This window comes from Amyelois transitella, chromosome 2 (assembly GCF_032362555.1).
Source record: "Amyelois transitella isolate CPQ chromosome 2, ilAmyTran1.1, whole genome shotgun sequence".
NCBI classification, from domain to species: domain Eukaryota; kingdom Metazoa; phylum Arthropoda; class Insecta; order Lepidoptera; family Pyralidae; genus Amyelois; species Amyelois transitella.
The window spans coordinates 10491123-10509436 of NC_083505.1; the positions used below are offsets into that span (position 1 = coordinate 10491123).

General features: G+C 35.8%; 1 protein-coding gene across 1 annotated transcript in view; it reads left to right on the top strand.

Moving 5' to 3' along the window:
• The window catches only part of LOC106129026 (rab3 GTPase-activating protein catalytic subunit), a 38539-nt gene extending 25656 nt beyond the window's left edge, over positions 1-12883 (top strand). Inside the window, exons 3-4 of the mRNA XM_013327459.2 lie at positions 8853-9120; positions 9451-12883. Coding sequence (XP_013182913.2) covers positions 8853-9120; positions 9451-10212 — 1030 coding nt within the window. The 3' untranslated portion in view covers positions 10213-12883. The remainder of the gene's footprint in view (positions 1-8852; positions 9121-9450) is intronic.
• Positions 12884-18314: the final 5431 nt, after the last annotated feature.

Consider the following 18314-nt stretch of genomic DNA (forward strand, 5'->3'; position numbering starts at 1 on the left):
ATGCTTTCATGCTTGATCTGTTAGCGAAGGAAAACATGGCGTGTGCCAGTTGCTTCTTTTCCCGCACAAATTGTACTTAGAAAGTAAAGGTTCCATGAGGTTAAGCTCATAAATTTGAAATTCTTTTGGTAAATGTCCGGGAATCTGCCATTATGTCTAATCTCAATTTCATCATTAAGCAATCTCTCAGTTTTTAAAACACGGCTTTCAAGACTTGTGACTGTTGATTGTTACTACTCTGTAAAGGATTATTAGGTGATCACGTGTGTTTAAATGACTGACTTATGTGATTCAGGAAACAAAGCTCCAAGAGGTCATTATACTCGTAATAATCTTGTTTTGTTTGGTTTGTTAGCAATCATTAACATAAAATGCTGCTTTAACGTCTTTGCCAATAACCACAATAATGACTTTAGAAATATTAATGCCCCAGTATTTCTTACAAAGCTCTCCCTAGTTTGAGAGATTGTTTATACAAAACACTAGCTGCGCCTCGAGCGTCACTCCCGTGTGAATTTCGGGAATGGTACTTTATATATTAATTCAGGTAATGTTCTACCCGTGTACAAAATTTTATCAAAAGAGTAGCAAACGCAAAGTTTTGCATATATAATAGATACTAGCTGTTGCCTGCGAATTTGATCGCTTATTATGTTATTTCAATGTCTTAACTATATTACTGCGATGATTAAATAGTAGCATTATAACATTCGGTCAAGTATTTATTTCTGCTTAAAAAATCTGCACAGATTCTGATGTTATTTTTACATCTACATATGTTTTGGGAGATATTCATGTATTGGTCAGGTTTGATTGACCAAAAAATAAGCGTAAAACATTGGAAAGCGACCTTCATCCGCAAAGCCTGTTTTGATTACATTATGAATAATTCATTACTGGAATTCATATTGCTCACACGTCGTAGTGATATATAAAAGTGTGGCATAAATCAATTAAATTTATTGATGGGCACAGAATTTAGGATTAGAGTAAATTTTATGGATGAATAAATAAAATCAATATTATTTTTACTACGCTTTTTAATTGGGTATTTTGAATTCTTAAAATAGACCTCATTAAGAATGTAATTTTTTTGGTGTTTTTTTTTTTAAATTAATTTGATGGGTTTTAATTAGTATGCAAATCGTTTGATATGTAATTAGAATGTTTTTTACTTTAGCATAAGTTTTTATTTTATTTTAAGAGCCTCCTGTACCTGCATATTATTTAGTTACGGCAATACAAAAAAAAGTAAAGTAATATTAAGTTTATGATTACAGCACTCTGTGCCACGAGTTACGAAGTCAACATGATTACCGTTAATTATTTCTACAGTTGAGATAAGACAATTTAACCTTACATAGTTAACACAATTAAATTTAACAATAATAATTGGAAACGTATAGGGATATATTTACCGCTGATGTGAGATGCTCATAATGCACATAAATAGGATTTGAGAGAAAATGAATAAAATACACCTTCTGTTACCCACTTGTCTCAATTTTCTCTATGTTCGATTAACACTGAACTAAGTATGCAGTTATAATTGATGTTAACTCCATCTGGAACGCAAACAGGCAATTTCATAACGTACACGATATAGTATCAAGCGGGGAGCGCAGTCGCTAATCAAAGGACTAAGTAATAATTTCGCTTCGCTAAAGCAAACAAGTCAACTCTGTAACTGGCAGATTGCAGTTCCTTGTTAGTTACAGGAAAATTACACCAGTAAATAGTTTCATCTTATAAATAATTGTCTCTCTCTCAACTTTACGTTTCATTCTATCGATTCATCTATCGTCGAAAGCGAAAAACACTTATTCACTCTCTGATCAGTAAAAGAACTGAGCCAATAAAGATGAAATTTGGCAAGAAGTAAGATTGTAACAAGAAGACGTTCGCTTTTTGTAAATTTTAGTTATTACGCAGGCGTAGCCGCAGGCGCCCTCTAGTCATTTATATCTTTTTATACCTATTGTCTGTTACTTCTAAGTATAGTAATTAAATTTCATGTAAATGTTCTCTTACGTGTGGCGTGTTTCTGTATGCAAAGATCTTACCTATTCTGAGTGCAATACCAGGAGTATTGTCCAGTCCATGTCCTTGTGTTATTAATATTGTTGATTGGCAGTGCCTTTGATCGGCTAATGAAAATATGTGACATAGCCTTGAGACATTATAGCCGACTAATAGTACTATCTAGTCTTGCTCGTTCCCAATCCACAAGCCTTACCCATTCCTTTGGTTTACTTGCATAAAAGAAACAACAATATTCCGACTATCCGAGAGAATTATTTCTTTAATTTTACAATTACTAGAGCATGTCAAATACTAATAATTAAAGAGTTGAGAGTCAGCCATAGTCATAAATCATATATGTTCATTAATTTGTTAATAGGTCCAGTTTAACTCTTAACTAAGTTCATTCTGTTTCACTCGCTTGTTTTAATTGCCTTTCATGAATTCGAAACGTAAATTTCACAGCTATGAACCCTGAAATTATTAATTTATGAAGTTCGCACCGTTATCCGGCGCAGCGAGCGTAATGCAAACACTGTCAGGCCGAAGGCTTTTGTCGTACGCATTTAAAATTATTTCACCGTAGTGTTGTTTTATTTCAGCATAATTAAGTAAGGGCTGAAAGCTTCTATTTATATCGAACGTCGAGGCGGAGTGATCTGCGTCAGAATAGAGGCCGGCCTCACATCCTGTCTAGATGTCAGGCCACATCTTTCTTGCCGCCAGTTTTTACCCACCGTCCATATATTGCGGCACGTCTTCAATATTCTTTAAGATTTCATAAAAAGGATATTGCCTTTATACTGTTTCATAAAATATCGTAGTTCATTCAGAAAACGGCCGTAGAAAGTTCTTTTTATAGCTCGGTGCAGGTTAGCCGTATATCAATATTCGCAGTGAAATTCACAGCTTTTCTATTTACGGTTTTGAGATTAAGAGCTTGTGGATATGGATATATTTTTTCGAAATAAGTAGAAGAAAAGATTTACCGCTAAACCGAACTGTACCTAATTATCGCCACAATAGTTCCGTTTCTTATTGTATGGTTCATGTTTGGATTACTCTCACAATATTTTGAACTCAGCATGACATTGAACAAAAGAGAAAACAATCACGGGCACACAAAGGCGTGGTTAATTAGCTTCGGAACGCGTCGCGACGTCTGGATGGATGGTCATTTATTACGGCGAATGTCACTGCGTTTTTGCGAAATTTTCACCGGAGACGTTCGCGGGGACAAAAACCCTAAGGCAGCGAACCTTAACAATGAGGCGAGTAACAGTGGTGTCGGTTAAGAGGCGGCTGCCGGCTGATCGTGGGACCCATTGTCACCGCCTTTGTGTTGGGGCCCACAGTTTTCCTGGCTTGAGTAACGAAAGTCAGCCATTGGCGTGAAACGTCACTGGCCCCATATGTATAACTACAGCGTATCTGGGTTAATGACAGCTAGTTTGTTCAGACTACAATAAGCTTCATTAAATTTAAAAAGCAAACCAATTGCTGTCATCCCTCCAAAGACACATAGCGCTTACATCTACACACGCGACAAAATTACCATAGCCATTACAAGCACTTACTTATAATGGAGTAATTTACATATTTTATGCACTCATCTGAGGATGTCATTTCACATACATTGTGAGCTAACCGACAGTGTTACGGTTATCAAATTAAATTGTGTCTACGAAATTACTTAGGTATTCTCGCATCGGCCCCTCGCCCTATCGACCGTGCCCTTACAGGAGGTTGGATGGGAGTAAATAAAATTAAACTGTTTATACAGCAAACAATACTAAACTTGAACTTAGAGCAAGTAGGTGAGAGGGCGTGGGAGATTTTTAGTAACAATAAACAATTATCTAATAGCTATGCGTAAAAACTATCATATCTGGGACTGACACTTATAATGTATTTGAGTTCTGTACAGAACTTCTATTGGCTATGTGGGTGTTGTTTGGCCTGCTATCCTATCCTCTACTTTAGTCTTCTATCCTCTGTTGAGTTGTGGTTGTGGTGTAGAAGCTCACTTTCTATCAACCCAACTACATGAAGGTGCTATTAAAAATTATAATGAATTTGGACGGAAAGCACTTACTATCAACCCAACTACATGAAGGTGCTATTAAAAATTATAATGAATTTGGACGGAAAGTCATCGTCATCAAATTAGGCTAATAACTTTTATTAATTTACTGATAATGTTTATGGTTTTTAATAGTGATATCTATAACGAGTATTAATCCCTACATGAAACCACACTGAATGACAAAATGATTCGCCTGTTTTAACTTCTTAGTATAGGGTTTTCAAACACGCGAAATGGCAAGGCAGGGTAAATTAAACTTGGCTGGCAACACAGTGTATAAACGCTATTTATTACATTAGCTTTTCATGACATCTAACGTAATTTTCATAAAAGACCAGCCTCCGTAGCATGACACGCGCGACGCCGTTTTTATCGCGCAAAAAACTATCGCTGTTTCGCTTTAAATTATGACGTGCAACGGGAGGCAATCAATGTCGCTCCTTTGAATGCTGTCATTACGATGTTTGGAATTGGAATTAACTTTACAAGTGTGATTTACCGTTCTGTCAATACCTACTTCATATGTTAAGCCTGGGTGGAATCAATGTGGGATTTTATATTCACACAGGTGTTGTGTATTGAGCACTTTAGGTTCTGTGTCCGCCAGAAAAGCATTGTTTATCGTCTTTCTATATATATTTTTTCATCTTTATTTCATGTCAGTAACTGTAGCAAAAGTAAATTAGTAAAATATCGAGTTATTATTGTTAACATTTATAAAACGAATTTAAATCGTCAGCTGTTGAGCTAACGGCTGATGACTTTTTAATCATGATATTATACTTTTAAGGTTGCATTTCGCATACACAGGGTGTTCAGGCATCATAAGCTTTGCTTTATATCTGGCTTAGAGCTTACCGCACGTGCACTTAGGGAAGGCACGAGGCGGTTGCATACAAAATGTGGGAGTCTCGAGAATAGCTCTAATGTAACTTGGATTTGCCGTTCCGGGCGCCGGAGCAAACTTTGGAACCTAATACTCTTTGCGTCTGTTTTAATGTATTAGACTTGGAGACCACTTGTCTGGAATTATGTGATTTGCATTTCTCTTGGTTTAGTGTTTGTTTGGGTTTCAAATTTCCATATGTTTCCGACTGTAACGTTAATAAGTTAATGCTGGGTAAGTCTTTTGTGTCAATTTAAACATACTCGTTATAGTTACACGCGCTCGTCTTGAAATGTTATTTACAAAGGTACAATCAAAGGACTTATATTACTTATAAGTAAGTAAAACAGAGAGCTTAAATGGTTTTGAAGTTATTGTGGGTCTGGGTACACATAATATTATGTGCATTTATAAAATTTCGTTTATATACCGAATGTGCGTAGTGTGCGTGAAGTTTGGAAACCAACTTCCAACATATCAAAGTTTTGTAAAAGTTCTATTCGCATCCACAATAATTCTACAGTTCCTGATGGTTTTTAGAAACAAATCAAATTGCTTTTTGCAAACAACGATTTTTCTCGTGGAATTTAAATATTTTTAAGTCGTTTTAAAAAGACATGAGGCGAAAATCAACAAACTCACAAAAGACACCATTGAACGAGCTTCGATAAAACTTGCAATACTTACAAATATTTGTAGATTCATTTTGGATGATATTTAATTCTTAAGCAATCTCATAGGAAGGCCGGAACACAAGCTATGTATCGTTATGTAGAACTTGAATTACATAAATGTACTGGTTAAGCATTTTGCGAAAGGAAATAAATAAGGTAGTTCTCTTCCTTTGATTAACCTATTTCAGCACGAGCGCGACACGAGAGGAAAATGCATCGTAACAGCCACTACAGGCCCCGCCGGATTCCATTTCTCACCCTTGAGCAATATAAAGAGGTGTAGTACAAATCAACCAGTAGGATAGGATAACTCACTATTATAATTGATTTCAGAAATGATCCACTTATTGTGTTAGGTACACAATTGTGTATTATTGTTGTGATTTTGTTTGGGCAATTTCTTTAATTTAATGACATTTACACGGCGAACTTATAAAGGCTGAGGTTTTTCTATAAGTCATCTCAGCAGGTGATGCCGTGAGCGACATTATCCATATTTATCTAGGTATAAATGTTGTTTAAGTTTTATAAATCTATTGTAAGAAGGTTTTAATTTTTTTATTATTTTCTTCCCTTAAGATGATTTTTGTTATAGGTGTCTCGATATATTGACTGGTTTATTTGCTTGTTTGTATTCATTTAACGACTTAAAAATGCTATTCATTACTATTCTTAAAATACTTGCTTTCAGTTGTAAATCTACCCAAACTATTACTCTTCTAATGCAAAATGTACAGAAAGTCCAGAGGCCAAATAGATTACTCGCTTTAGCGCCGTAACGGACCGAGTATCGTTGACTGCTCCGGATATTCGCCAGCCGGGAGCTAGTTTCAGAAACTGTTTTAAATTTAATTTCACGATATCTGTAAATCTGACATTTTCTTTACCTAACTGTCGATAACAGTATTCGTATTTGTATAAAATGTTTACAAAGTGAATTAACTGTGCAAGAAACTGAATTCTTTTGAAAATGTATTTTTAAGACTAGAAGAAAAAAGTGCGGTCAGAAGAACGCAAACAGGAGGCCATTAACGAAGAGGCAGCCCGGAACTGGCTTAGATGGAGTGGCTTCGAGACGCCACCCTCGCTGCAGGGTGAACGCCCGCCTCTACAAATACACTATAAAGACGGCATGCAAGAAACCTTTGCAGAGTAAATAACTAGCAAAGAAAACTATTAAAGACAGCAAACGTCCAGTACCAGTGTTCGCGGTTTTCTTATTGAACGACGAAATCGATTCCAAATTCGAGATGAAGTTTCCTAATGATTTGCAAAAATCCACCCACGGAAGACGCCGCTCGCTGGCAACAGCTGGAGAAAGTGCGCGTTTGACATAGTCACACGTGAGATCGTTGTTTCGTCTTTGTAAAGCAACATTAGCGTGACCGTGGCATACATACCTAATAAATCGGGAGGCTGGTTTAATTATGTGTAAATGTTAGATGTGTAGGAAACTGTGATTTTGGGAAATATGAATATGTAGAACGTAACGAATTTTAAGTCAGATTTTTGAGTAATTTGCATCTCGTAGTCATACATTACTCATATTACTCCTTCAACGTTTGCTTAGCTTTTATTTTAAAGCTGCTAAGATTATACGACTGAGTTTTATACTTATTGAGTTATAGAAAAAAAGCTATCAGCTACTGCTCGTAACTGATAAAAACTGAGATTCCGCAGCGCGTGCCCGTGCCGGTGGCTGGAGACGCTGCGCTAGAAATAGGTCAACGTACGCTGAGATTTCCTTACGTTCTTAGTAAGCATTTAAAAAAATCTTTTCTTATAACTAACTTTTTCGTAACTTACCATATTTTCAAGGGAACTTCCCCAAGTTAACCGGAAAATCCTTTAAAACTAACCACTTTCTACTGACACTGTCACGTAATTTTTTTATAATTTCTGTTAATCACCGATAGCTTGTCATCATTGGGTCACAACAGTGGGAAAGAGGTCACTTTCGATTGGTTGAGAAACTGGTAATCTGGTTATGCCGGTAGAGGCAGGCCCATGTCTGCGCGATAGATGCGCACGCGTCTCTTGGCAGCGGCGGACTGTGCGCCGGCGGTTGGCCCCCACCAGCGGCATTGCTGCGTGACCTACACCCAGTTGCTGGTACCGGCGCCGGTAAACAAACGGTTCAGCGACCGATTACAAGCTTAACATCTTCGAGAGTATGGTGCCGGCTGTGTCTTGCCTTGGGCCGCATCATATTTGCAATTCATAGCTAACGGTTCCTAAGGCGTTGTCGGTGCGTACTGACTTAAGTACGTTTTGTCTCGAACTCCTTCGCCGCGTCTTTGTCTGGCTCTTAGGCTCTACAATGCATTTGTAATCAGGTTGACTCGTATTTACTCTTATCATACCTGACATATTTATCTCTTACACGATAGACTGAGCCAACAGTCGCAAAAAGGTACTAAAGTCCACCTTTTGCTTGATTAGAGATTCAGTGACAGGACTGACAGGTTAGGAATAAAAGATTCTTTAATTAGGCGATGGGATATAAGTTAAGGTTCACTTCAATTGCTAAATTGATTCACCCTGCGTTTTAAAGATTATATTGACTTATAATGATCCTAGTATAAAATAATTCCTTTAAGCGTCAATGACAAACATTACCTCACGCCTCTCCCATCGATCGCTTTTTTTTGTGGTTCGACTTTACGAAATTAGCATACGCGAAAGAGAAAATATTCACTGTACTACGCCAGTATTCTCTTGATTTATTTGCTTTCATTTCGGAGGTACCTAGTATTTGTCTACTTAAAAATGGTCGTTCCAAGTGAAAGTAACGACGAAGCACTTGTCATCACAGCTTGACTATTATTATTTAATGAATACTTATTTGCTACGTGTGTAATATCTTTTTAACAAACATTAAAACTGGTGAAATGCTCCACTGTCAGTCGAAAAATAGACGTAAATACCTCACGTTACAGCAATTTTAACTTTAACATGCTAAAAAAATTCTGTATTCGAATAGCATACCTATTTATACATCATAATTATCCCAGCCGTTTGTAGATGTAGCCTAATTTTAAGAATTAGGCCTACAGTCATTGATTTCTATCTGGACCGGCTCAAAGCAGCGTACATCTTTCATGTTACGTCTTTAAGTAACCTAAAAAGTCTTCGCACAACCTAATGTCTTGGCAAATGTAATAACGCTGTTATTTGTCAACAGAATCGCAAAAGGAACACCGAACGCTCGAACGTGCCTTCTTCACCAGAAACTCCAATTGTTGAACTGCTGTATCGCGCGGGCAAAGGAAAGCGCGGCGGGCGAGACCGCCAATTCGAAGAGCAACTCGTCCGAAGACGAGTTCTATGACTGCTCTGAAGGTGACGAGGCGAGTGACCAGCCTCTTTGGGATAGACCTGTCGGGAGACTACATAGACTTGGTGAAGCAACCCTTAAAAACGGATCTCCGCTCTATGTGCCTCTTACTCAGGTAATTGATAACATTATATTACAGCGTTACCTGTGAGTTTATTTTTTGACGATTTTGTATATTGAATAGTCTGTAAAATTACGGAATTGATCCATTTATCTGCGATTATCTAAATAATAAGTTTTATTTATAAACATATTGATGACAAACTTTTACTTTAATAAACAGTGAGATACGAATGAAGTTGGGTATATTATTAAACCTATATACAATACAGAAATCTAACAGACTCCAGCTTTAGAGCAAACATATCAAAGAATAGTAGGAAACACGATAGATGTAAGGTTAATATTTTTAGTTTAAAATATTTAACGAATAATTTTCATCAAGGATCCGGCCCCAAAGACCGAAGACCAACTGGAAGAAGACGCCGAGCTGATGGTTCGTCTTGGAGACGATGCTAGAGCTTCAGAGCTACGAGCGCGAATGATGAGCGCCTCCTTACTTTCTGACATGGAGGCCTTCAAGGCCGCAAACCCTGGTGCAGAGCTCTGTGACTTTGTTCAGTGGTACTCCCCACGAGACTGGAAACCGGACGATGGCGGTGCTTTAGGCGATCGAATGTTACTACCAGGGAATCCCTGGGTAGAAACTTGGAGTGTGGCTCGTCCCGTTCCCGCAGCAAGACAACGTAGACTATTCGACGAGACCCGAGAAGCAGAACAAGTCCTTCATTTCTTACGTTCTCGAAGTGTCAGTTCGGTATCAGAACTCTTACTACCAGCTATACTCAGAGCAGGCGCGTCGAAAGCGGTGGAAGAAGGGGTTCCGGGTGGTAGCACATGTGTCGGTGGAGTAGACAAGAGACGCACTTTTGAGATAGCTGCGCGGGAGATTTACGAAGCTGAGAAAGAGGCATGCAGGTCCCTGTGTGTTCGTGCTGTGTTTGGGGGAAGCGATGAAGGGAAGCCGCTAGATGTGGAAGGGAGATCGAGGATTCTGAAGGCGGCCGGCGGAGCCCTGCCCCCGCCGACTCGGCGTGAGTTTACCCTCAGGGTGGAAGATTCTATCGCCCCCCAAGTGATGCGAGCCGCTCTTGCCACAGATATGACCATTATAGGAGCCTTCACCGAGAAAATTGTGTGCTTGTAGCAGTTCTCGGGTCTGTAGAGACACGTCTTACTATGCATTTCGGACGTTTTAGTGTAGTTTCTTAATTAATATATTTTAATAAGTGGTGTTGAATTGTTGATAGTTTATCAGTTTTATAAATTGGGTCGTTAAATTTTAATGTACATATTCAATTATCGTGCATGTTAGACTAAGTAAAGTATGTCATGTTATTAGATATTTAGAAATAAATGTCTTTTGAACACGTAGGTTAATTTATGAGGTTCGCTAGCATTCTTAAGTTTTTTTTTTCAATATTTATACATATACTCTTAAATATGCAATGATTAGGTTTGCTTGGTGAAACTCTTTTGTCCTTGATTCGACCAATTATTCGAAGAAATTATACGGATCAATTTAGTCGTTTTATATAGGAAAGTTTATTCATTTCACAGTCCAGAACTCCAGAGTCATACATAAAAACAATCATAATTTTGGTGTAATTCCTTCCGGTCAAATATTGAAGACATGATTCAGTGAATGCTTGAAAAAGGGTCCTCATTGTCATTGTCATGTTTAATTTATAAACCGTAACCCGGCTACAGATGTTATGAGGGTTTTGAAATAATGCATACCAATAATATGTGATTGTTGAAGCGAACTAACCCACTGATACCTCAATTATTCAAACCGAAACTGAGTGTTACATTTACACCTTAGACATGTTCGGGACTTATTGTGACTACGAGTATCATTGAGTTAAGTGTGTAGAATCTCATGCGTTAAATAAAAGAACTTTTTCGTTTATCTCACGAACCACAAAGGATAAACAAAGGTCTATTTTACCGTCTAATTCAAAGTTACAGGGATCAGTTTTATTTGCGGGTTTATGCGTGTCTCATTGGCGTTAATGAAATAAGGCAGAATATACGAGCAGTCGCCTCATCTTTACGGAACTCGTGAGCGGACTCTTGACGTCATATTTGTGATCCTTGTGCTATCACTGGCCGCGTATCACTGTCTTCGCGGTAGAATCAAATCACCGGGGCGTATTTCAGTGCTAGCGGTATATTGCGGTGTCAATTTGATGAACGGGTGTGCGGTGTTCTTCCGAGCGCGTAATGTAGGAGTGGGCGCGAGGCGGTCGGTCAGCTCGTGGAAGTCGCGGCGCATGCGCGCGGCAGGCGCGGCCGGGAGCCTCGCGAGATCGCTCAGTGGCGCGGCGGGATGGCCGGTCGATTCCAGGGCGCGCGCAAATACTCCATCCTCTGCAAAACCGAATGAACCGTAAATACTATGTAAATCTGTTTTAATCTTTAATACCATATAAGGAATGTTAATAGTTGTAGTGACTTGTTGCAACTATTTGTTCGGAAATCAGCGATAGTTTCTCGGACCGTAGCCGGGGTATTTATGACAGAAACATGGGACATATCTGGACACCTGTCATTTGATAAGAAAGCTCTCATTGGAATGGATTTTGATAATCCCCGTGATTAGGTCATTATTAATTAGTGTACTCAGTTGTGACTCTGGTATGGAAATTGTTTAAAATTCCTTATATCTCTACTGTCTGTTATGTGCTGTTAAAAAACTGAAGCAAGCAATATGATGAATATACCATTGGATCCAGCAAAGGTGAGTGGGTATACCTACTTAGTATGTATATTTTTTCTTTTAAATTAATAAAAAAAATTAAAGCTAGGTAAGACATAAATATTACTTTCCATGTTTCAATATATATTAAAAATAATAATGTCAATTTGAGGTGGGCTTAGATTAATTTAGCATGTCGGTACTGAATAGCATTGTTGATTATACTGTACTTGTTATCGACTATTGTTCAGGTATTAGAAATAACATTTTGTGACTTAGGTACTACTAAATTTTACGGAAGATAGTCGGTTAATTATTTAAATCTAACTTATGAAAAATTGCCGCTTGTTTTATAAAATCTTAAGAAATGTTGCCGATGTAGTTATATTTGTAGATAACTTCTGTAAGAATCTTGTTACGCTTGTCGCCTTTGTAATTTTTTAAATTAAACTCGGAACATTCCATGGATATAATTTAGGTACCTAATCAATATGTCATCGGTTACTAAATGCAAAAGCACTACCAAAACTATAATATAAAAATGAAAAATGGCCTGTTGTTTTTTAAGATATCCAAATCCAGCAGAAGAAAATTAATATCTTTAATATTATTCTTTATTAATACCTATCTCAAAACTATTTTTCCTTGGAGGGAATCTCTCCTTGATGATGATGATGGATTTTTATAAGGAGAAGAAAAAAGAGTAATATTATGATTTTTGATGTATCAGTTTGCATTTGAATGCCTTTTTTGATCGAAAGCCTAACTGACATGATGGTTAATACTTAAGTTATATCTGATGGTAATCACTTCACCGCATTTAAGCCAAGTATTTAGGTAGGTACGTACGAATGAAAGCGCCCGCTTAAAAAAGTATTTTAGCTAAACATCATGTTACGTATCATTAGGGCGCATATCGACTTTTTTCAAAATGTAATAGACCTTCTTCATATTTGCAAGGCTTAACTACTGACTTTAAATTTTATTTGTCATGTAGTCGTTAGTTTTATATCTGTCAAGATTTCCGTAACTACTTTATATACTTATATTATCAGAATGAGCGTAAATGACACGAAATTTTGTTAAGATTACATTAAATTGAACATTTTGTTATTCAGAATTTTCATTTCATCCTTTTTGTCTTACAAAATTATTCTTTTACTGTTCAGGTCGAAAAATTGCTAAGACCTGATATATCTAAATAATAAGTCTATGGCTGGAATTTGCATTTACTTAAAATCACTATCCACTATTATATACTAGCTTTTACCCGCAGCTTCACCCGCGCGGTTTTTTTGCTAATTTCTCGGGAACTAAGTATATAGTTTTTACCGGAATTAAAAGTACCCTATGTCCTTCAGACTCTATAATATATACGCGAAATTTCAGTTAGTTAATTACGCGTGAAGAGACCACAAACAAACAAACTTACTTTCGCATTTATAATACTAATTTGTTGGAATGGCAAGTCTATTAACGGCCCCTGTGACAGATTCGAGAGATGGTCGTTGTCTGGTCGGATGATAATGAAAAATTTATTTTTTGTGATTGAACAAAAAATCGATGTGTAATTATTATCTATAAAGAATTATTCAGTTAGTACATAACTCAAGTTTCGGACTTTGTGTCTAGCTTGTTCTGTGTTAATTATCTGTGTATATTCATTTATTGAAATAAATACTTGCAAGTTGAAAAAACCAAACGAAATACTTTCAATATCTGAAAAGATAATATTTCATGAGTAGGCGTCCAAACATGCCATTTTCCCTGAAACACACTGGAACTGGGTCATTTCAGAAAATGGTCATAATTTATACAAAACTAAGGTTACAGTAAGAAAAGGGCTTCAATCTGAATTCAACTTACCATAAAAGGGTCATGTCAGACATGTTACAATATAAATGGCAAGGTATTATTTTACCCGTGGAAAATGTCAGGAGTCTTAAGTGTATGGAATTCAATTCAATATGTGATTATTTTCGACATAATAGTAAAAGAATATCGCATGAAAATGTTTTCCATCCTCGTGTGGTAGAAAAAAAGACAAGAAAGGTAAGCCTAACGTAGTGCGTACCAGCTACTTTCCCGTCCCGCGCAGATTGTTTTCTTGACTCCCTACAAAATTTAGTCTAATCTACTAGTATACCGAACCGAACCCCGAGGGGTTCGACGTTATTTGGATTTCTATGCGCTTCCCCATATATAAGTACCCGCTCCAACGAGCATGTTAGACAATGTACCAAAATTTTTCAGCGAGAAAGTCTCTAAATAAAACATATCTAATCCAAAAGCGTGTAATATAAATATTTATAGCGCCGTAAAAAAGAAAATATCGGAAAAGCCACCACTTTTCCCAAAATAAATTCGTAGGCGCGTACATAATGTCCACAAAACGGCAATATCCATAGAAGTTTCGCGTTCTCAGGACCCGCTGGGCCTATAAAATCGGCGGTAAGAGTTCTTCAGTTCAATGTTAGGGATTCTAGCAAAAGTAGGTGAGTATGAATGTAATTTATAGATAAAAGCCGGTTTATTATATTTCATTTCGTGCGTTAACTTTTTTGTTTGCATTTGGGTAAGGCCGCCGAAATTGTCAATTTTTTTGTGTGACTTTTGGTCGCTTTTTGTCGAACTAAGGTAAAAGCTCCTAATACGGCGGTAGTCAAAATCGCTTCCAATTACGGTGGTATTTATATTTCTTAGTTTTATTCCTGTTCTATTCAGTGTAAGTACATCATAACGCAAATGTGTTATTCTAAATTTATTACGTCACGACTTAACTGACATTTGCAACTACAACACATTGGCAACACAACAAAATCAATCAGTCTGTGTCACGGCATCGACGGGACAGGTGTTTTCATACAAACGCGGAACAACAAAATTAAGTACAATAATATTTACAAAGGCAATTTTTCGTATTAATAAGCCGTTCAAGTTTGTTTATGAATAACTTATGGCATTTCCCTACTTTTAAATTTTTAAATTAAATAGCTTGTTTCACGTTTGTAACTCAGTTTTTACCCAAAAAATAAGAAATAAAATACCGCCGTAATAGGATACGAATTTTATAGACTAATCCTAACTCGGTGGTATAACTCCGTAATAGGAAAAATACTGATAAAATTTAATTGTTTATAACTGTCAAATTATTAAGTTTTTGAATCAGTTACAAGTTCAATTGAAATAATTATTAATCTCATAAATTAATAACCATATTCTGAGGTATGTGTTCTCAATTAGAAATCTAGTTAAATAATAAAACTGTTGAGTACAAAATGTTAGTTTATTAGGAGGGGTAAAAATTGAGAGGTGTGTTTTAATTTATCACAAATAATATCCTGTGTATAACTGTTACTTCAGTTTTACACATCTTAGCCACAAAATAGTTGTCGTTTGATTAAAAATTTACACTCTTTTGTTAATCGGAATTTTGATGGGTCAGAATTAGGATTATTAAAAACACGAGTAGTTTTCCTAATACGGTGGTAGTTATTTCCAGGTAACTCTGTATTAGGTAATATGGTTTCCTATTATGGCTTTATTAATTAAACAGAAAATCACAAGATTTTAGGGTTTCGTAAATAAATAAAAAAATCGTCTGTTTTCGATTCTTATTTTTTATAAATGTATTTTTTTTTTGTAAAATCATAAACATTGAAATAATTAAATATTTTAATATCAATTAATGCAATCTACGTAATTGTTCTTTTCATTTTTTCATAGCTCAATTCAGGCAGCAGTGGCAGCGGGCAGCATTGACGCAAGTTTTAAAAGAGTTTTAAACTTTATTTTCATTATTTTATAGACCAGTAATCGCTCGAAAAAATAAAACTGTTGGTGACTGATGCGGCGTCGGTTGCTGACGACAGCCAGCAGTTTTGAAGCGAAGCTAGTCTAGTAGCGAACGTTTAAAATTCTTCCGAAGCTGTAAATGCTCTTCGGGCTGCTGTCGACCACTGTAACTGCAGCCTGAATTGACCCTAAACTTTACTTAGGTATCTTATATTAAGTTCACTTACCATTACTAAAGTGATTATTTTTTAATATGTAAAACTTTTAGTTACAGTTTACTATCCTCTGCGGAGTGTTAGTTTTTGAAAGACTGATGTTATAAATATTTCATTATTGTTACTTTTTGTTCCTCTACGAAGTGTTGATTTTTGAAAGATTTTAGATGATTGTTATTGTTCGTCATTATTTCTTAGCCAAAGTAACTAATTGTAATAAAAAATAAAACTTAATTCCTAAATGAACCTGCATTTTTAATATTGTTAAATCCGTGAAAGCTGTACACACGCGTGTAGAAAACACTAAATAATAATATATACATATATATACTTTAAATTCAAAGTCGTCTTTAATTTCATTAAAGTGAAATAATGTAATTAAATAGTCAATGAACGAAAAACTTACAATAAAGGTACTTACACATTTCTATTATTGTTATACATATTATTTGTACGGAACCTAAATAATGTACTTTCTGACCCTCCGTATTAGGAGCCGTCTACCGCAGTAATAGGCTCTGACCAAAATCATACCTCCGTATTAGGGAAAATCGACCTGCCTTTTTAAATATTTTTTTTAAATAAGAAATCGCATGAAAAGATACTTAGACTCAACAGCAATACAAAATTTAAATTCCATTTTAGATAATAATTTTGTTTGGAACCTTTAAAAATACTTACTTATGCTTATTTTTGCTTCTTACTTTCAAATGTTGCGAAATACCTCCGTAATAGGTGCTTTTACCTTACCATTATGAAGATATACTCCATAAATTGTAAAGTATACCTTAAATATATGTTTACCATCGAAGAATAATATGATAGCCCCTACTGTTACTGTAATACCGGTGCAAAAATTCCAGATATAACTTGTTTGACGACAGTTTAAAATAAAAAAAGCGTTTTACTTTTGTGTTACATTTTTTTTTGTGTGACGAATTTATACCCATTGTTTTGATTAAAACTACCAAATAGCAAAACAAAGTATTAATATGGCATCACTGTTACCGACATATAAATGTAAAAAAGGCAGACAATGTTGTTTTGTCACAGGAGGCATTTTGAAAGTCCGTTACATAATTTGCTCTGATTGAATAAAAAATTTAAAATTGTGATTTTGAAGGTAAGTAACAGAGATTTGTTTATTTTTGTACCGAATTTCTATGCAAAGTGTTTTAAAGTGTGCGTGGAATCGCTCATAAGCGTCTAATTGTAATAAATAACCAAGTTATAACCAAAAAATATTTTAAATATTTTACTTTTGTGTTGCTTTTGTATGACATATGTGTTACGCTTGTATTACTTCTGTGTTATTGTAACACAAATTTACGTGTTGCGTAACACAATAGATTTGTAAAGCCGCATTCACATTCTGTGAATTGAAAGTCGTTTAGTTTAAATGGTGCTACCTACAATCTCCCGTTGAAATAATAATTATTGATGTTTGATTCCTCTCCGTCGTGCTTCTTCCAGCCAGATAAATATACAGAAAAAATATAAGTCATTGTTTTGGTTGTAGGTATTGCGTTATTTGAGAGCCTTACTATCATTGAGAGAGTTAGTATCTCGTAACAAAAGTCTCGAACTTACTTCGAGGCTAACTCAATCTGTGTAATTTGTCGCGTATATATTTATTTATTTACTTTTTCATTACCTACTTCATTTTTACTACAGTTACTTACTTACATTCGTTAAGGTTATTTTAGTCACCAATCTGAAACGAACTTTACCCAAAATGTTCGTTGCTTTTGGGTTACATTTGTGTTATGGTAACTCAAAATGTCTTGTGTTACTTTTGTGATACAATTGACAATTTTCGCGGCCTGACCCATTTATTTAAATTTCACGTAAAGAAGTTTCAAAAAAGGTTTTCTGCAGTTCTAGCTTTTCTCTGTAGTAAATTTTGCAAAATGCATTTAGTGACATACATACATATATACATATGGTCACGTCTATATCCCTTAAGGGGTAGACAGAGCCAACAGTCTTGAAAAGACTGAATGGCCACGTTCAGCTATTTGGCTTAATGATAGAATTGAGATTCAAATAGTGACAGGTTGCTAGCCCATCGCCTAGAAAAGAATCCTAAGTTTGTAAGCCTATCCCTTAGTCGCCTTTTACGACATCCATGGGAAAGAGATGGAGTGGTCCTATTCTTTTTGTATTGGTGCCGGGAACCACACGGACATAATTATGACATTATTAGTGACATAATTATAAAACAAATACCAATCTATGCTCGAAGAGAAGAAAAAATCTTTTGCTTCTTACTTGATAGAAAAATTCCTACTTGATAAGTCTACATTCTATCAAGTAGGAATCCGCAAAAAAAATATTAATTATTTATATTTATTTTCAGCAAAATCAGTTTGGATGTTGTAACATTGACATGGACCACTCAGGCATATATTTTCCATTATTTGTATACATTAGCAGCAGGAACATTAAAATGTTTTGGCCCATCAATAATTCAATATTTCAAATCTATAATTTTAGATACAATAGGTATATCCTTGATTTTATCAGAATATAATAGAA